The sequence below is a fragment of the Ruditapes philippinarum genome, unplaced genomic scaffold (genome assembly GCF_026571515.1).
Source record: "Ruditapes philippinarum isolate M1 unplaced genomic scaffold, ASM2657151v2 ctg1319_1_1_1_1, whole genome shotgun sequence".
Classification (NCBI taxonomy): domain Eukaryota; kingdom Metazoa; phylum Mollusca; class Bivalvia; order Venerida; family Veneridae; genus Ruditapes; species Ruditapes philippinarum.
In genome coordinates, this window is record NW_026866837.1 from 1 (window position 1) to 21,699 (window position 21,699).

The following is a 21,699-nucleotide window of genomic DNA, read 5'->3' on the forward strand; positions in this document are numbered from 1 at the left end:
TGATTTTATAAACTTTTATTGCGCGAGAATTTTAAAATGACGGCCTAACCCCGCAGTGTCGCAATAAACAGAGAACCTTATCGGCCACAAATCGCTATTTGAACGTAAAATCCACATGCCTTCATTTTGTCCACTGGTAATATTATCGAAGATTTTAGATAACCAACCCTGACCGTATTACACCCTACCTGGGACAAATAAAAACATCGGTAAATAAATACTGGATGAAACATACAATAGTGAACTAAAGACACTAGTTTTTGTAGAGTGCGGTATTGTAAAAAATTAAAAATGAATCATAGAGGAGTTAACATGATATGTATAACCGTATTATTTCAGCTTAATGTTGATTGGGTCCGGTTTTTCTGACTTTTATCTATCAAAGTTGTTTTGTCCAACTATTGTTATAATACGATGTTTGTGTAGGCGTCCGTCTTTGGTCAATCCTTCGTCAAATATCACGCTTGCTTGTTATTGCTTTTAAACATCGATTAAATGAAGATAAAAGAAAAGTAAAGAGGACACTAGAATGAAAAAAATGTTTGTTGTCCACCCTTAAACGTGGTCAGTGTGGAAAACTATCTTGATAAAGTAAAATGTTTCACAAATGTATTATAGACTGATTTAGTACGGACTATTGTTTCATGCAAGACCATGCCGCCTCTAGCAGACCTGGCGCGTCACCTTTAGCAGGTGATAAATAGATGAGGGATATTGCACTTTTTCATAATCCCTCATGTACAACCTCAATCAAACCGAGTCTGAAATTTTCATGTAATTTTGTTGATATGACTGCTCACGAGGGATCACCCTTTTTCCAGATATCTATACTTCACAACGGCAGATGTCAACTGCCGTGTGGTAGATGTAAAAGCTGCCCCGTACTTCACACTTCAGTGTTGTTACATTTTCCTTTGGGATCATTGATTCCAGCGCATTTAGTGTTGAAAATGGAGTACCGCTCAAGCCGGTGCTAGGGTTGCGTGAGGGATGTTGCACTTTTTCATAATCCCTCATGTACAACCTCAATCAAACCGTGTCTGCAATTTTCATGTAATTTTGTTGATTTGTGCTTTCGGAAGATCACCATTTTTCCAGATTTTAATATTTTAATCGTTATGTTAAACGTACAGGTACGGCATGCATGTACCGTATATTTTAGAACTTGCTGTGCCCCCACAATTTATAATGACTAAGCAATAAATGCTTTGATCAGTTGGAACAATGGTGATAAAGTATTCCGTATGGTAATAAACTGTGAGTATAATCACCTTGATAAACATGCAGTATTAAATATTCATTAGCAATCAGAAAATTTTAGAGCTAATAAATTCATTTTATTGTTTGAAAACGCTAAACATGTTGCGGATACTAGATATTGGCAAAAATAAATACAACAATGGTCGAACCATTTATGTTCAGCAAAGATTTTTTTATCGTTCCAGTAAATAAGCTAACCCTTTAAAAACGTTGTCAATCTGGGGACAATCGCAACTTTCCGGCCTTTTTTTTTATCCTTTTCCCTTTATTTGCCGGTATGCTTTCAAATCGCTGCTCATGATGCTAGCAGAAGGCAATGGTCAACATTATCAAGCATATTAGACACTATTAAAACAATCTGGATCAGTCAAAACATAACGTTCCATCGTTTTTAATACATTTATGATCGAGGACACATAGGTCTGAATTAGGCCGTTATATGTTATTGCGCGAAAACTAAACCTTACAAAACTTTATTCATATGGAAAAAAATGCCGTTGCTTTTATGGTGTCGTCCGCTACTAAGGCCGGTTACCTAGAACCAAAGGGAGATAAATGCAATATTTTTTGTGTTCCGTCATGTTGGATTTATCTTTCTTTCTTAATAACTGCCGCTATAGAATAATTATTTTTTAAACGTAATATCCCCAATGAATATAATATGCCATTATTTTACCGAGACCTTGACCTTTTGATTATTATAGATGCATGTATATAATGCATCAACGGTCAATTAAATCGAGAAAGAGGTCTCCCAAGCTTAAATGTTATGCACGTACCTTCATTTTCGGTACTGTCGGGTCCTGGACCGGAGTCTTTAATAATGGTAACGTCTGGAAAAGAAAAATAAAGATAGAAAACCTTAAAACTATAGAGTAAATTTGTCCAATGTTCATTGAGAAATTTTATTACATTTTCTGCAAACCATTGTTTATGTTCTTGTAAACGCATGTACCGTGTTTGTCCCTACCTTAACACCCAATCTATTACATAGGAAAAATGTAAAGTGGAAGTGCATTGGGTTGAATTTGAACCGAACTGTTGTTATTTTAAATGGTTTGAATTATAAAATTGTTAAGATTGTGCATCCAATAGTATAGAGTTTGATGAGCACTGGTATGCAGGTTAGTCTGTCTCCTGTACTAAAGTGTGTTGGGGGAGGGGCATAGTCATGTCACTATCATCGTAGGCATTTGCTGAATTTCGCTCTGCTTGGCTGTTAAACCGTTGAATTTAAATAAAGGATTTCAATATCAAAATTTAAAATGAACTACCAACTGGTAAATGTTTGTCATTTTCGGTTGTGCAGATTAAAGGCCCAATATGCCCTCACCCCCAAATGCTTTTATTTTAATTTTCTCAAAAGGTTTTATATTTAGTGTTCAATGTTACTCATTGGCCAATTACCTGAATCAAATTTTGTTTCTTTTGCTTTCTGGAACTGTAGTGCTTTATTATTTTGTATGGAAGTAAAAATAACTAATTTGTTTACAATTTGCTACATTTAAATTATAACAAATATTTTCACATTCAGTGCTTCTTTCATCAGGTGATAACCAAATATCATGGTCTAAACACTTTATTTAAGCGTAAAAAACTCAAGTATGCCGTTTCTATGGAATGAAAAATATATTCTACTCTGAGGCATAATGTGCCTTTAAAGGTTAAACGATTATATGAGCCGCGTCACGACAAAACCAACGTAATGCTGTTCGCGCGAACGGCATGGATCCTGATCAGACTGCGCGGAGGCGCAGGCTGGTCTGGATCCATGCTGGTCGCAAACGCATTACGTTGGTTTTGTCGTGACGCGGCTCATATGTAATAATGTAGATTATAAGCTTTACCTTCGTTTACAAGATTTTGGTCTGGATCTTTCAGTGATGCAAACACTTCAGGACCATCTTCTTCTAATTTACAATCTAGCGGAATCTAGAAATAAAACAACATTGTTCTTGTCAGAATAACACACAAGGCACGTGCTTAACAAATTATACCAAAGGAAGAATGCAACATTAAACATTTTTTGTCAGGCATTCCCATTTTTTCTAATTCTTTTTTTTAAACAGGCAAATGACATATCACCCATTTTCTTTAGCATTACACAATGCTATTACAAGAATTAAGTGAGGGACTGAGGGACAAAACATTTCGTTCGTTTATGCAGACATGTTACCTGTAATAGTTTTAAATCAGCAAAATTACTTCCTTTTTTTGCAATGATAATTTCAGTCGGATAGTTTTGTAATGCTTGAGTGGTACACATGTTTAATCTTAACTATCTAGGATGGGCAAGGACAAGTAACTGTAACCTATAAATTGTTTCGGTGAAATGTATGATTAAGTTATTTGAATACAATGAAGAGGTAGACCAAAAATAAATTACATTGTTCCATTTTTTTCTGTCTGCCTTTTAAAGTGATAAAGAATATGAGCGATTTTCGTCAGCTGTTGCATAGATTACGTCTCAATTTTCTTACTTTTCACCAGTTTTTTTGTTCATAATTTAATAATTATTCGGCAACGCTTTCCTTAAGTATCCTGATTAGTGGGTTATTGCGGAAGTACAGAGTGTACTGTTACGACATTTGAGCCGCGTCATGACAAAACCAACATAATGGGTTTGCGACCAGCATGGATCCAGACCAGCCTGCACATCCGCGCAGTCTGATCAGGATCCGTGCTGTTCGCTTACCCAACTCTATTACAAAGCGAACAGCATGGATCCTGACCAGCCTGCGCGGATGCGCAGGCTGGTCTGGATCCATGCTGGTCGCAAACCCATTATGTTGGTTTTGTCGTGACGCGACTCATTTAAGGTCTATAAATCTGATGTTAATGTGGTAAAGATGTTAATGATGTATTGTAATCTATTCGTCTTAACACCACAAAATGCAAATAGTCTCGTACTTAAAAGTGCTTCGCTTAACATATAGTAGTCTTAAAGGCATATATGCACCGACAAACGCAAAACTGACTTTAAAAACAAAGTTACATGGTCGAATTAAAACAAGATTTATTCGTATTCCAAGAAAACCTACTGGTAATAGCAGTTTGCATTTTAGGCATAACAAATGAAGGGGAGGAGGAACTCCTTTTTATTCATCTACTATTGTATATATTAATTCGATACATTATATTACATTTAATTAAATTTTTCAATGGAAAATTGTTACAAAGACTTCTAAAGCTGAAATTGTTTCAGGAATTGAGTACAAAGGTTTTGCTCCAGGTTAAGAGTTATGACCCTTTGATTTTTAGAAGCGACGTTAGTAAGTAGTCAAGGGGGGGAGGATAGAACACTTTTTTTGAGTAAAAAAACAAAATCACTTAAGCGTAACGACAGCGCGCCGCCATCTTGGAACATTGAGTCTTCGTCTCACGTTACTAACGTCCGCCATATTGCGCCGACGGATCTGGCGGATCATATTGGTATATCTAGCAGACGACAGTTTAACTTGTCCGCCAAAATTTGATCTTTTTACAAAGTATTTGTTTTAAGCTGGATTTTAAACCTCTGTAGCAGACGTTCTTTTTCCAATTAAAGGTATAGGGCGGTTTAAACCCTCAGTGAAGTAAAATAAGTATTTCATATTAGAGGAAAAATAATTTTACTCGGCCTTTTGAAATGCAACCATGCTGAAACTAAGCGTACACTCTACATACAAACGGCCTGTTTTGTTTAACGCTATTTTCTATGTAAAGTTGACGTAGAGATGTCTACATGCTTTAACCTACAGTCTATGGGGTAAATAAAACGAACATAAAAAGCAGAACCAGATTTTGTGACTTTAGACGTATTTTATTTACAGTTATTACAACATAGAATATGCAAGAAACAAATGTAAAATACATAAATACAATGCATATACTTTCAAGTAAATACGCTACAATCACAGGAGTCTATAGAGGGGGGTGTTTTTTTTTTAAGATAGACTTTCTGTGGCTTATTGATAGAATTTCAGACTCCTGTGCTACAATAAACTTAATATTGTGATTTTCAATATATTATTAATAACCGTAAGGGAACGAATTGTAGTTTTCAGAGATCACTCTCTTGTCAAACACAATTTTATAGTCTTTTATTTCTGTCTTTGTTATGATGTGACACATTTCTCTGTTTCTAACGATTTTATTTCTGTCCACAACTTTAACGCATTGATTTTGCATCTGTCCCGTTACCATATCTTTCAGTGTATCAAAATTAATGTCCAGTGAATTCTTAAAATTTAGCGTAATTCCCCTGACTTTACAAATTGAAGATTGACCTTTTTTGTTTGGCTTTTCTAAACAATATGCGTAGTTCTTAGGCCCCCCGGTGATGAATCTAGTTATTTGATTGTTTGGAACTTCATCCGTTAAATCTCCCAGGAAGTCACCTAATGGAGGATCCCACTCACCCTGTACAGAGGTGAACACAACAGAATCGGTATCACAATACAAAACTCTTTCACCTAATGGTTGTAAATAACTGTACAATTTCAAACGGGCTTGAGCGGTTGTGTATGCAGCCACAACAACATTGGTTCTACCTGATGTTTCTATGAAATCAGTATTATATGCCCAGTCTAACTGGACTGCTTCATCATTTATAAAACGTACGTTCTTGATTTCTTGTTGGTCAGATGTCATCATATCAATGAATTGAGATGGATCATCAATAAAGGTTGTTTGCGTAAGGTTGGAACGTTGTCCAAATTTCCCCCAGAAAGAGTTAAGAATAATTTTAGCTAAAAGTCTCAGACCAGGATTTTCTTCAATCTTATCATAATCTAGTAAAATACCTTCTTTATCAAAATACTGCTTAATATACAATTGTTTGTCTTTTTCATTTTCACACCAGTCTGGCCAACCACTGGCTTCCTGTTTGACTTTCAAGAAAGTATTCACATATTCTGTAAAAAGCCCACCTGTTTTGGTACACGGGTCGTATTGAGCTATTTCAGTGAAATGCCAAACTTCGTAAATGGTAAGTAACTTATAACCTTGTGATAAAGCCATCTTAACTTCATCAGTGACCCAAGTGCCTGTAATGGCCCTTTCATCGTCACCGTGGGGACATTCTCCATTTTTATATGTTTCACTACAGGTGCGACAAAGAGTGAACATAAGCTTACCATTGCATTTGTTTGGCAGGACGGGAATATACAGTTTTCTTGGAGGTAGAATTTTGCATTTAATTAACCCTTCGTAATAGCTTATATTCTTAAAATTTTCAGTGATTATATTTGGATGGCCTAATGGTATTTTCCCTGTTTTATTGATGAATGGATACAGAGATGTGACATCAAAGTACTTAATCTGAGTATCAGCCGTGGACTTTGCATACATTTTAAATGCTTCAGTGCGTCCACCATGGAAGGCATCTCTCGGTTCTAACGGGGACACAATTTCCAAAGATTCGATGTACTTTTTCATGATAGGATTGGACTCTAATTTCTTTTTGAAATCACATTCCCATATACTTTCATAAATATACCCTTCAGATTCAAGATACGTTTGCTTATCAAGGGTGTTTGTATATAATTCAGACATGGATAATCCATTCACCCGATTAATTGTGTTTTTAGAAAAACATTTAGGGCAGCCATGCCAGAAATCGCCATGAAATTCTAGAACAACTTTTTGACCTTCTGCTGTTTCATAGTACCCATCAACTTTATATGGTCCTATTTGTTTCTCCCCCTTATTTCGGCCATGTTGGATATATATTTGCCTTTCAAATGCAAGGTAGGATAACCATTGATAAGCCATGACTGACTGTTTGGCCTCGGGGCGGTAACCATGAGACGGGATGATACCAATAGTTTCATGATTCAAGAAAAGACTCCTAAAAACAAGATTACAAGCTGATGCTATTGTAATGCATTTCTCAAATGGGTCTATTCCATCATTGTCCGATGTTTGAGTGAGTTCTTTGAACAGTGTTCTGAATTTTAGACAACATTTTCTAAGAATATCAACATCAGATTGACAGTAACGTAATAATTCTGTCTGCAGTGAGAAGGGTTTGTGGCTATTGATAGCATACCACTTTAAAAACTTCTGACGTGATTCTGGCCTCATGCTGTCGGGGTTGTAATACTTAATGTCAGGCAGATGATCAAGTTCTACCGAGTAATTTTCCGTCGTATTAAATAGATGAGGAAAGTACCCTTTTGCCAGTTCAGTTTCTCCAAAAGCTTTAGGCATGTCTGCAAGGGCCATTGGAATGAAATTCAGAGAGTCAATGAATCTTATTTGAAAGATAGGTACTACAATGGACATGTATTTTGATCCCGTTGTTATCACCTCGGGCAGAATGGCGTTGTCATACAAAAATTTCATGATGGGATAACTATCATACCCTTTGAAATTATGACAAAGAACTGTGGCACCCTTATTTTCAACCGTGAATAACCACTTACAGAATGACTCAATGGTATTTGAACCTGAAAACACCCATTCATTTGGACCACATTGTGAACACTTTGAAGACGAGGTAACGTCAAGATGCAGACAAGTACTACAAACCCTGTGTGCTACACATAAATTTGCCCTATGTTCCATAGATCCACACCAGGACTTCTTACAATTAACACATGTATTGTTAACACCAGGCAGGTAACCAGAAGCGCATTCAAGACGTTTATCCTGTGTACATTCAAGATCAAAGAAAATATATTTTGTCTGTTTTTCTCTCTTCGTATCATTTTCAGCTAGAGCGTCATCATCTTTAACCGGTTGCATGTAGCATAAGTGATTCTCACTAACAAAGTCTTTGCATGTGTCGCAATACTTTTCACCACAAATATGGTCATTTTTATGTTTTGAACGGTTAATAAGTTGGCTGCAATGTTTGCATCTGTAATACGATTCGCAAGTTGATTTTCCCTTTTCCGTCTTCTTATTGTGCAGATCAAAACAAGTTTGATTTACAAATTTACAGTTGCAGGTTTCACAAAATTGCCAGTCTTCAGACACATCTTCGTGAAGTTTATGGCAAAAGTAGCAAGGGTTATTACACTTATGACGTTCTTTGGTTTGGTATCCTTTCTTACACTTTTGGCAAAAAAAGCTTCTGTTCAAAAATCCTGTCATTGAAGTAATAACGTCATAATGATCATCATGGTTGTAGATGTATATAGGCACACCTCCCTCTGGTCCTTGATAAATGATGGCATTGAAGTGTGCTTTAGATACTACATGGATCTGATAGTTTACTAGGGCCGCCTGGAATTTCTTCACCTCTTCTATCCCGCATTTTCCGAGTGGCACGTCCGCTTTTTGATGAAGTTCTTTGGCCAGGTCTCGCTGTATTTGACGACCTTGGCGAATAATATCCCACTGCGGGTGCTTTTCCACACGAGCTATAGCTGTAGCTAGAGCTCTGCCACAACAAAGTTCATCCTTATTCTTTATTTGTATTACACTTTTCTTGTTCTGTAACATCTGAGTAATGTCTACTGTTGGTTTCATTTTGTATCCTGAGCCTTTAACGTTTACGACATGAACCAGTTCTATACCAAATGTCTCGTCAACAACAAACTGCTCATAAGACTGTAAAACTCGTTCAATCTCAGAGAGAAGTCTATCAACAGTAAGAGCTGATCTTGGCATAAATGTCAACACAATCGGATAGTCCAGTTCTGGGTTATCCATGGACACCCTCACTAAATCATTGGCTGGAATATGTTCTGTAATTCTTGTAAGTATAGATTGAAATATTACTTTTAGTGTTTTTAAAATATTTGGTAAATCTCTCACTTCCAAGTCCTTGATTTTAATATTATAGTAAGAGGCCGTGGTGTTGAACTTTTCAATTCGTCTTTCGTTTATTTTCACAATGTTATAGTATTCGGAGGCATTATCCTTTGGTGTTAATTTTTGTCGTTTTCCCGAGCTATTATGTTCGTTATCACCATGAGTTCTTTTCATTCCACTGCCAGTTTGATTTTCATGTTGTGAAAAATGTTCATCAAGCGCATCTTTCCTTGTAAAAACTTTAAGGCATTCCGGACAGTGGTGAGAATTTTCGTCTGCATGTTTCTTCATATGACGATCTAAGTTCTGTTTTCTGTTAAATGTCTTCTTGCAGCTAGGGCATGTAAATTTTTGCCAATGATTCTCTATTCTTCTGTGCTGAAGCAGTTGACTTAGTTTAGTGAAACTAGCTCCACACTGTTCGCATGTATAAGCCATGTTTATTGTTGCACGACTGAAACGATAATGAAAAAATAAATATTAGTGTCGAGTTAAGTAATAAACTTAGAAAAAAGATATATACACAAAAATTAGATTTTGTCTTAATTTTGGTACAAGAAGAAAAAAACTTTTTTAAGAGCCTATAGTTATTTCAAATATAAAAAGCCAGGCGAGACTACAAAAAGCCAGGCGAGACTACAAATAGCCAGGCGAGACTACATATTTTACCTTATCGAATTATAAATTATCCTTTCTAATATTCGGCACTGATCTTACAGGAAAGAGATTCTCTCTAGAAATGAAGACAAAATAAGGTTCAGTGATTTAAATATCTAACGTTGCGCATGCGCAGAACTGTTTATTGTACTCTATATAAGATGTGGGTTCGTTTAAAACGTGCCATTTGAGTGCTAGCCAAAGGAGAGTCACGATGGAAAATATTACTTGCTCGGTGTGCAATGAACCGTTTTCTAGTAGATACAGTGTACGTAGACACATAACACGAAAACATTCAGATTTAATTGAAGGAGCTCAGGAGCCACAGGTTGGAGCACCGCAACACCTCTTTGGAGCATCGGAAAACCATTATGGTACTCCGGTGTACCGGTGCACCGGAGCACCAGGAGCGCATTTTGGAGCACCGGGGCACCATATTGGTGCACCGGTGCACCAGTGCACCACTCCTCCTCAAACACCTACACTACGATCAGAAGAAAACAATGAAATGGTGTTTCAACATCCCTTCACTATGATGATTTCAGGTCCCACAGGTAAATACATTCTTACCTTTTTTCTGTAAATTTTATCACCATTTGAGACTATTTTGCCCAATTTTATTCCAGATTTTGATACATATTTCTAGATATTTTTTCTACATTTTTTCTTTCAATTTTTCTTTCTTTAAAAAAAAATCATATATTTGCTTAGTTTGAAAAATTTCCAAAATACTAATTTTTTCTTGTTTTTTTCAGCCTGTGGAAAGACGACGATGGTGAAAGAGTTATTGCAGAATCACAAATTGAAAATACAGCCTGGTATTCAAAGGATCGTGTGGTTATACAAACGATGGCAACCATTGTACACTGTTATTGAAAGAACTGTTTTTCCAAGAGTAGAGTTTGTTCAAGGTTTACCATCAGACTTAGATGACGACGACTACTTTGATACTAAAGTCAACAATCTACTGATCATTGATGATTTGTTCTCTGAATCTGGCAAAGATAAACGCATTACAGATTTGTTTACGGAGGGATCTCATCACAGGTCTCTCTCAGTCATTTCAATTAATCAGAATCTGTTTGGAAACAAAGATCCTACACAGAGAAGGAATTGTCACTACTTAATTCTCTTCCAAAATACGATAGATAAGCAATCAGTGATGACATTAGCCCGACAGATGTACCCAGGGAATAGTGAAAAGTTGTTGAAACCATTTGAAAAAGCTACCAAGTATCCTTACGGGTATTTATTGGTGGATTTAAAACCGTTTACACCAGAAGATCAGAGGATAAAATGTTTGATGTCCAAAAACACCAAAATTAATCAATCTACAGAACGCGTTCATCACGTGACTCCTCCCCAAGAACCTATAAAAGAAACTGTTTTTCCAAAAGTAAATTATTCTACAGCTGCAGTTCAAACAGATCACATCGAGGATAAATCACAAGATAATTACGAAAATAATTCGGAAGACATAATGGAACCTAAAGGACAAGCTTGCGATGATTGTGGGCAATTATTTGACACTAATCACGACGTGCAGAGACATGTTAAAAGCGGATGGTGTCCTGAACACAGGGAATCAAGGAAACGAAAACACGAGGAGTTGAGCGATAGCGAGCATGACGAAGATTCTGTAGAAGATAATGAGGCTTACGTTAATATATGGAAAAGAGCTAGAGAATCAAACGATCAAAAATTCGATAAAATATACAACACATTTATAGACAATGGGGAGGAACATGATGATGCTCAGGAAATGGCGGAAGAGCGCATACAACCTTATAACGAAAAAGACTTTTTCAGCAAGTATACAACTTTAATAGATAACTATATTCTTCCACTCAAAAACAGTAGATTACATACACAGATTATGGTCCAGATAGATAAACTGGTTTCAAAAGGTTTAAATCCGACATCAGCCGTGAAAAAAGTTATCAGAAAGCATAAGAACTCATTTCAAGACTTGTTTGATATGGAATTTTCTGATGATGAAGAAGAGGAGGAAACAGATGATGACGTCAGCGGGGAGGAGGAAAGTGACCAAGAAAATATATAAATTAACATAACTTATCTTCTGTTGTTTATTTGTGTTGTGAATTTTAGACAGTAAACATGGCTCCTTGGGAGGACTATTTAAAAACTATTTATTATGATGCTAAACATCCCGGTGCGTTTGCCGGACCACAAAAACTGTATAAAGTTGTGAAATCTGAAGGAAAATTTAATATTGGTATGTACAGAATACGTCAATTCTTACATGATCAGGAGTCCTATAGCCTGCATAAACCAGTAAGGAGACGATTTCAAAGAAATCATATTGTAAGTGCAGGAAAAGACGATTTATGGATGGCTGACTTGATCGATATGGTGAAATTTGCTGATTGGAACAAGGGTTTCAAATACATTTTATTGGTGATAGATACATTCTCCAAGTACGTCTGGTTACAGCCGTTAAAATACAAAACTGGAGAAGAAGTAGCTCAAGCGTTTCAGAAAATCTTTACATCTTCAGACAGATCACCGGCCAAACTCATTACTGACAAAGGTAAGTATTTATTTTTCTACAATTTATTTTTCAATTATAATTAGAGTTAAGCAAGACCTAATTATTTACAACAATACAACTACTGTAAATCTGATATTCATATATCACTTAATTTTTATTTAATTATATAGGTATATATATATATATTATGTAAGGCAGATACTACACATTATTTATTTTTTCAGGTCAGGAGTTTAAAGCCAGGAAGGTCCAAGCTCTCATGAAGAAAGAAGAAATTCAATATTTTCCTACTCAAAATGAAACAAAGGCATCTACCTCGGAAAGAGCTATTTTGACTATAAAGACCAGACTCATGCGCTATTTTTCGTATTTGGAGACTAGTACATTTCTACCTGTGTTACAAGACATTGCCGATAATTATAATCGCACCTATCATAGAACAATTGGAATGAGACCTGCGGATGTCAAGGACACAAACCAGGAAGAAGTGCGTTTAGCTACATACTTTGCGCAAAATCCAAAATCAAAACGTCCAGACGTTACACTTAAACCTTTCAAATTTAAAGTGGGTGACTTTGTGCGTATCAGTCATCTAAAAACTGTGTTTACCCGGGCGTATGACCAAACATACTCTGGTGAAGTGTTTAAAGTACATAAACGCTTCCACCGAGGCACACTACCTATCTATAGACTTCATGATTTACAAGACGAAGATATTAAAGGAACCTTCTACGAGAGTGAACTTCAGAAAATTAACGTTGATCCTAATCAGACTTGGAAAGTAGAGAAAGTATTAAAAACCCGTGGCAAAGGGCGAAACAAACAATTATTTGTAAAATGGAAATATTATCCGCGTAAATTTAACAGTTGGATAAATGCTAGTGATTTAAATTAATATTCTTTAGTTTACTTTGCCTTAGTTATGTTGATAATTTTGTCAATATACGTTCTGTACTTAATAGTTATATGTTCAATGTTTAAACTGTATTTATCTCATGTAAATAAAATTGGTGAAGTACACTTAAACTTTGTTGTATTTTTCAATTCAAAACATTTGCCGATATTACAAGCGTGCATTTAAACCTGGGTGTAATAATGCGTTTAAGGTAGTAAACGTCGTCTGCTCTGACACAAAAAGTGATCGTCTGCTACACATTTAATCGTTTAACGTTTAACGATATCTTTGACCGCTATACAACAACTAACCAAGTTGTACATATCAATAAACTTGCTGATATCTGATTGGCTGTCTAATAAATTGAGCCAAAAAAAGTGGTGAAAAAACTTACCAAATATTGAGAGATTTTCTTTGCTGTGTGTAAATTCGAATAATTTTATCTGTAAGCGATTGTGTTGATGTGAACCGTACGCTGTCAATAGCGGTAATGAAATAAAGTATCGGAAAATTGGTTTAAATACTGTACAGCAGATAAATAGTTTATGATGAAATAGAGCGTCTGCTACAGAAGTTTAAAATACTATCTTAAATCAAATATTGGGAAAAACTATTTTCAAACTTTGGCGGCCAATTTAAACTGTCGTCTGCAACAGAGGTTTTAAATACATGTACTAGCTAAATATTGGTAAAAACTATTTTCAAATTTTGGCGGACAAGTTAAACTGTCGTCTGCTAGATATACCAATATGATCCGCCAGATCCGTCGGCGCAATATGGCGGACGTTAGTAACGTGAGACGAAGACTCAATGTTCCAAGATGGCGGCGCGCTGTCGTTACGCTTAAGTGATTTTGTTTTTTTACTCAAAAAAAGTGTTCTATCCTCCCCCCCTTGACTACTTTAGTAATCTAATACACGGATTCGAAGGATTGTGTCCCTTGATAACTCTTTCCGCTGCAGGTTAGATCTTCAGCATGCAATGCAATAAATAATAATGAGAAGACATCAAATTCTTGAATTGTACACAAAATTATTTCACATGAACAATTATTGTGCAAGTATGTTAACAAGGAAAATTTCATGTCAGAAACTATAAAAAGATCTTTATTTATTTGAAAGTATAAGTTCAATAATGTATATATATTTTTAATCTTTTCCCTACTTTTTTAAACTTCGTCCTTGCTACAGTAAGATTTGTCCTTACATTTTAGAATTAACATTTTCAGACCATAATATTGTTGTTGGGTCGTAGACCGCTTGACCTTGCGCGTCTGTCTTTTTAGAAAATCTTTTTGAAAACATTTATTTTGCATACTTGCTTATCTCATTTTCATTTAGACCATGGTACACAGCGTTTGAATGGAACAACTTAAAGTGATATACTTAATTCCCGATTAAATTAAACTTGAACATAACCCTTTAGGTCTTTAATAATCAAAATTACATTTTTAACCACAAAGATTTTAAACGTAATATCTTTTGACATCGTACATCCAGACAAATATTAACATTCTTTTTTTAGCTAAAGATGTATATCCGTTTTTATTACCAATTCATTCTTTTTTAATTCAGTTTTTATGTGTTGTAATGTACCTCTGTAATTGGTCTAAACCTTATCTGTCATGTCGCTATGTATGAAGAATTTTTATATGAATGAAATGTCTGTCTTTTTTGTTGAAGATTTCACAGTTCTTTTCTTGAAGGAAATGATTACTTCACACGAATTTTTCAATAAAACTAACCGCAAGTGGCGTGCGGATAATTAGAAAACTTGGGTTTAATTTTAAACCTGACATGTTATACGACATGCTAATTAAACTCTCGAGTATAAAGCGGGCACTGAATGTCCAGTGGTGTCATGTCAGGCCACGCAACCGGGCGCTACGAATTAGACTCATATCTTTATTTTCAATCAAACTAAGTTTAGCGTGCTTCATAGTTAACACAGTAAATTAATGGATCTAAAGCTAGAAATAGGTACAAAATAGGTATAGTCAAAATGTCACCTGTTATGACAATAGATGATAATATCTAAAACAACATAGAAAGAAGAAGTTCGAGTCCCATTTGTAGTGGCCATTGCTAGCTTTAGATAGAAGGTGTGAATCTCAGTAGTGACTCGGGTTGACCCGAGTTAATCAGAAATACAACCGGCTTTCACATGCCATATTTTGAAAAGCTATTGTATTTTGCGCAATACAAACATAAACGAGGTCGTAATCGAAAGTCGAATACATAATTTAATTTTTCCACTATTGACATTATGTAATTAGCAATAGAAAATTAGTTAATTTTACCACATAAAATAGATTAGGATTATCAGATTAACTTTTATATCTTTTAGTGGTTGTAAACGTTTGATATTTTACATGTATTTGTATACTATAATTGACAAATAAATCTGACTTCTTGACTGCCATCCAAGTAGACAATTACAGTCTGGCATGCATGCATGCCTGCATTAACGTGATGTAAATGAAATTTTACCGGTGCTTCAACTGCCAAAATATCACATAATAAGACAACTTTTATTTGTACCTGCACATAAAACAGCGCATTGTCAGCATATTAGCCAATTGGTATATATAAAGCAAATGTAACAAGACCGCAAGTGTCAACTATTTCAACGTCAACAAGTAACAAGTTGATGATGAACGCGGACATGTAGCTATTAAATGGTTTGTTATACAATAGAAAAAGCAAAAGAAGAAAAAAAACTCCAAAAAAAAAAAACGTAAAACAAAAATAAAACAAACAAATAAAAAAAGGAGATAAAAATCGCAAAGCGGTGAGCGGCAGATATGTCTTATTTTTCAGTTCATTGCCATGCTACAGTCACAGTAATATATTGCATTCAACGACAGGCAGATGTAAAAAAAAAAAGATGTTTCAGTTATTTCCTCAACACTGTACCAAGACGATACCGGTATAAACCGGGAGATTTCGGTATGTATACGTATATAAACCTGAAGGAATTCTTGTAACGGGTTTCTTATGAATGGTACTTTAGCAACACTTCATATTGTATAGCTGTCAATAAAATTCTGTAATAAATAATATCTTATTGTTTATTGTTGATTACAGGAACGTCAATGTAATTTGCAATTACAGCTCTGTAAGTATAGAAATGATTCCACCCAATTTTAACCACAGGTCCTGATTTCAATCGTTTTGTAAAGGAAGAACAGAACGTAATTATCCAGAAGTTTAAAATGTCTTTATCAACTCCCGGACTGATTGTCATTGGGTAGGACCCAAATTAAGCACTAGACATGGTACAATAGGTAATCGGCATCTAAGTAAGTCCTGAGTCTGAGCCCCTGTTGGTTTGATTGGTATGGCTCTAGGTTACCACTGGTCACATGTAATACATGGCAGGTAGGTTTTCAAGCTGGTGATTTGTAAGTTATTTGATTCTGAATGAAGCGCGTTAGTGTTAACGTCAAAATGCAGAACACATGTGAAATTGATGAAATGTTATAGACAGCGGGTTTTTGACATGCTTACTAAGCCTTTAAAGTTAAGATAAACATTCGGGTGATATGTTTTCAAGTTACAACATACCTCTGTTGACAGCCTGTCCCTGGGTTTGTTAATGCTTGAATTACTCGAATTCCTCTGCCCTCTTTCTGCTCCCTTACTCGAATCTTTATCCTGTACCCCAGGATCCACATTATCCGTGGAACTTGCAGACACAAGCGCAAAATACATGGTAAAATCCTCACAGGAATCAAACTGATACACTATAATCACTTTTCCATATCTCACCACCACACCTCAGGTAAGTTAAATATGCACAGTTAGACATTCTTTAAAGGTATATTCCATTCACTTACAATATGTCGCGGTTTCATACCCTATCTTGTCGCTTATTTATTTCCCTCTTAAATAAGAACTCCGTTTTAATGGTTGTAAAAGGTAACAAATATGCCCAAGTCATGTAATCTTATTTAAGGATTTTCTATTTAAAATGAAAACATAGTCATAACCGTAGCCAATTTACCGGTATTAAACGATATCAAAACATACACTTTACACTCAAATACATTTACTATAACGAAAGAATTTGACAAGTCTTATGTTATATTGTAAGAAATCCGACCTATAACCTACATCATTAAAACCAAAGTAATCAGAAGAGATTTTCCACCAATCTATTGCTCATTAAATATTTACTTAAATGAAATTGATACAAATATCCATGTCCGTTAAGCTATCAATTTAATCATTCAAATAAATGCTTAAAGTAAACGCGACTCTTCTATCGTAATCACGAGAGCGTTTGAAGTGTAACTTCGGCTCGTGCTTAAAAGTGCACTATGTATATTATAATGTATATTTATACTTCTAACGTAATAAAGGTATGCGCGTATTTATCATATGCTATCTTTAAACACATACAAGCGAATTTGTTCTAAATATATCTAAATATAATAAAACTTCATTCATATGTCACTTTCTGTTCTATTTTCAGCTTTTTTGAGACATTAAGAACAATTAATTTTTCCATTTGAGATACTATCTTAACGCTTAACACCTTTTTTCTGAATAGAAAGTACACGTCAATGTACATTATACATGTACATGCATTGTAAAATCTTAAAAGGACAAGGAATATTTATCTATAGTTTTATCATTTTGTTCTACATTGTTTTATTTTGTTAGTCCTGTTTTTGCTTGTTTACAAGACTTTTTATTGTTTTTGTTCAGTTGTTTTCTTTCGACGCGTTCATAAAATATTAGCAGACGACACACGAAATTTCGTTTGAAACAAAAACGAATTCACTATACATGTATATAATCTATAACTTTTACTCAGACGTTCGTCTGGTATACTGAACAATACATGATCCTTTTGATAAGAAAATGTTAATTGTTTTAACAAATTAAATAAAACAATCCAAGTTAACGCCCTAACATATAGAATGGCTGAAAAGTGGCGTTAACTAAAGAGATAATAAAGATTTCATAAAAAGGTAGAATAAACTAGTAATAATACAACTCTTGAAACTGATATACTGTGAAAGTGTCATTCAATATATAGATTCGTCAAATTACTTGTTCGCAGACGATAATTAACGGTCATTGAGAAACAGTAAAAGAGATATTTTTTTATTTTTTTTAATAAATACTCTTCTGCCATTTCAATATTATGGCTTCAAAATCACACACTGGCACAGTGTGGAAACACAAGTGGAAAGAACCACAACTGTGTAGCCTACTTTGGTGGTAAAGAACGACAACTCTAGTTTAACGCATTAAAATTCTCAATAATTTTGTTGTTACTTGGTCTGTAGACGATAAAAAAAAACATTTAAAAGCTGTCTGGAATATGTTTTTAAATCAATTAAACTATTTATTTGCTTGATGTTTATTATCAAAAATTACTATTTAAATGCTTGCTTTAAATTGTATCAAGGGTTGTAACGAGTGCAATGCATGTCAAAGTCAGTCCTGGTGCTAATATATGGTTTAATTAGAATACACTTGCAAATAGGAGAGGGGGCGGAAGGAGCGGTACCGGCGGAATCCCCACATGTAAAAGATTATTAAGCATTCATTATTTTTCATGTGTGGTGTTTTGTCCACTGTATACAATTTTGGGGCGTGGGGTTTTGGTTTATACAAAATTATTTTAGTTCGATTGTGTTGGAAGCTATAAGCTTATTGAAACATTCTCGAATCAGTTCCTGGAACCAACCAGTACTAAGCAATGAATGTAAAGTTTCTTGCTCAAGGAAACAACGGCTTGCCCCTGACAGGGTTTGAACCCACGCGGTCAGCAATCCTTAGATTACTAGTCCGACGCGTTAACCACTCGGTGTGGGTTTTTGACATGAGGGGTTTTGTCCTACATTCTTCAATAGAATATCCAGTATTTCTCTTTCCTCATTTTTAAACCTTTCCTTTCACTTTATTTATACTTATTATTCCCTAATCGCATTTTACACTTTATCAATATTTTTGATCTTGAGTAAACAAAAATTTTATCAGTGTCATTTTTGTCAACTGTAACATATCAAGAAAAACCTTTCGCTTTTATAATGACACTGACTAACATGTCTATAACCCCTTGCTAAACCGGGCATGGTTGAGCTGTGTAATTTTTGCGGCTTAGCTTCTCTACAACATAGATTTAGTTACAATGTATTCGTATATCTTTTTCAAAATGTTTTCATTATTTACGGCAGTGTATGGCGACTAAAAGTTTAGATTCTTTGTCGTGTAGTGACCTGATCACAATACTAAACTAATATTATTATTATTATTTTTTTTTATTATTATTATTATTATTATTATCATCATCATCATCATCATCATCATCATCATCATCATCATCATCATCATCATCATCATCATCATCATCATTATTATTATTATTATTATTATTATTATTATTATTATTATTATTATTATTATTATTATTATTTATTATTATTATTATAAATAGGTAATTATGTATGACAAGGATGAAAACCAGAAATCAACAGGTCAATACTTGCGAATATTGGCAAATAATTTGGAAATTTTATTCAAAACTACCAAATTTTAAGCAAGAGGCGATGAAAAAATGGCCTCACAATAACTCCTGACAAGTTATCATAAGAGCTCCATTCCTCGGATACAATCTGATTAAAATCAGCTCCTAAATAACGCTACGCATTAAGAAATAAGTATATCTGATCTTATTAAGAACTAAGTACATGTACACCTGAACTAATTAAGAAATAAGTACATCTGAACTTTAGTCAGATTGACTCAGCATATTTCTTCTTGCTTTTTAATATTGCACTCTGCTAAATACTGTAAAACTTCTGAATTATTACATATTACGTTAAGTGCAAAGAAAATAGATTACATTGTTGCCGTCTGGAATAAGAAGTATTGAACAGATTACTGCTAAATATAACAAAACATATTTCGTTAATTTCGTTATTATTTCTGATTAGTAATTGTAAAAAAAGATACAGTCAAGTAACAATACAGATATAGTAGTAAGCTTATTCCAAAGTTAGGGTAAGTCAGCTATTTCGAGTGTTAACATTACCACAAAGATGGTTTCATTGTTGTTGTTTTATGTTTGATAATATTATACGAGATATAGTAACAAAATCGCCTATGATTTCAACGGATTATGAGTGTCACGTGACCTATTATGAGTTTGCGGCCCGGGGCAAAGTGCTTAAGTATGTTGACTTCAAATTATTTGTCAATCAATGTCACATCCTCATCTACTGATGGAGACAGTCAAAACGCAAAATATCTGTTTCATGTCCAGAACTACTAGTGCCGTTTTGGTTTTATAAAAAATCATGATATTCACTCGTTAAATGAAAAATCCTGGTTCGATATCATTGCTTCGCCCCGCACTCTGCTAAAGTTGGCCTGGCTAATAAAGACTGATATATAACAGTGAGTAAATAAAAAAAAACAATTTTGCATGAATTCAATAGAAACTAAGAGAAGTTTCCATTCATTTTCTCCATATCAGCTTTAATATGACTGAGGTCTGGATAAATAAATTGAAAGAAAGAGTGGTTTATGAGGCGAGAATCAGACTTATAAAAAACAATTTTGCAAGTATATTTTGTTTTACAAGAAACTATGAGAACTTTCCATTCTTTTTCTCGAAATCAACTTTAATGTGACTGAGGTCTGGATTAAATAAATTGAAAGAAAGAGTGGTTTATTGGGCAAGGATCGGACTTATGTTAAGAGTCTCGCTGCAACAATCAACATGGTGCAAATGCCAAGATACCAGCGACTTTTAAAAAGTACACATATTTGCCCATAAAGGAGTTGTTATCAATGGAAAACATCATTAAACAACTTTCCGTGTTGAATGTGAGTGGTTTGAGAAGGCAGAAAATGTTGAAATTAATTGATTCAATGAAAACCTATTAAATATGTTCGAATTTTATTTACAATGTAAATCTGGCACACAACTTTAGATAGTTAAGCTTTAAGTCATATGCCATATGCTGCTATGTTGAGATTAACCAGAAAAGTTTTTTTTAAGACTGTTGATTTTTGAAATATTTCTTATTTCTTGATTCACAAGTTTTATTTGTTAAAAATGGACGTTGGTACGTGTAAAAAGTGTGTAGTGGTAAAATAGGTCTGCCTAATAAGCGGAACTGAATACATTCCACAAAGATGCCAAAATTACAGTGAACTGATCCATTAATAGAAGGTCTGTAATACTACAAATAATCATGTTGATAATTTTAAGACAGACAGACAGACATTTTATTTCAATCAAAAAGGCTTATAAGCCCATGATGACATAATACAGCATATTTACAAGATAACGAACAGTGCATATGTTAAAATAAAAACATTATCACAATATAATTATGACTTTACAGGAGAAGGTCATAATAACAACTTATTCGTTAGAACGTAGAACAATGCAAATATTAATTTATGTTTGTCTTACACTCACGTACTTCTTATCTGTTAAAATGATTGCATGAATTAAATGTTCTGTTCTAGAAATGTTTAGCTACCCAAAAATAATATAATTTACCATGATATTAATCTATGAAGTAGTGTCACAACAAACATAATTAATGTTCACTACATTACATAAATCATTAAACTAAATTAGTTTATCTACATATCTTACC

General features: G+C 34.4%; 2 protein-coding genes across 2 annotated transcripts; one reads left to right on the forward strand and one right to left on the reverse strand.

Annotated features, from left to right (window-relative positions):
- Window positions 1–4,566: 4,566 nt before the first annotated feature.
- Window positions 4,567–13,953, reverse strand: LOC132733856 (uncharacterized). The gene is made up of 2 exons (XM_060720576.1): window positions 13,462–13,953; window positions 4,567–9,457 (listed from the first exon to the last, which is right to left on the reverse strand). Exon 2 carries the CDS (start codon window positions 9,439–9,441, stop codon window positions 5,272–5,274), a length of 4,170 nt encoding a protein of 1,389 aa, XP_060576559.1. The 5' UTR covers window positions 9,442–9,457; window positions 13,462–13,953; the 3' UTR covers window positions 4,567–5,271.
- On the forward strand, window positions 9,443–13,508 carry LOC132733857 (uncharacterized). The gene is made up of 2 exons (XM_060720577.1): window positions 9,443–12,211; window positions 12,397–13,508. The coding sequence occupies exon 1, from the start codon at window positions 10,433–10,435 to the stop codon at window positions 11,720–11,722; it is 1,290 nt and encodes a 429-aa protein (XP_060576560.1). The 5' UTR covers window positions 9,443–10,432; the 3' UTR covers window positions 11,723–12,211; window positions 12,397–13,508.
- Window positions 13,954–21,699: the final 7,746 nt, after the last annotated feature.

Excerpts from the sequence above, each read along its gene's own strand:
- LOC132733856 (XM_060720576.1), bottom strand. The coding sequence starts at position 9,441 with ATGGCTTATACATGCGAACAGTGTGGAGCTAGTTTCACTAAACTAAGT.
- LOC132733857 (XM_060720577.1), top strand. The coding sequence starts at position 10,433 with ATGGTGAAAGAGTTATTGCAGAATCACAAATTGAAAATACAGCCTGGT.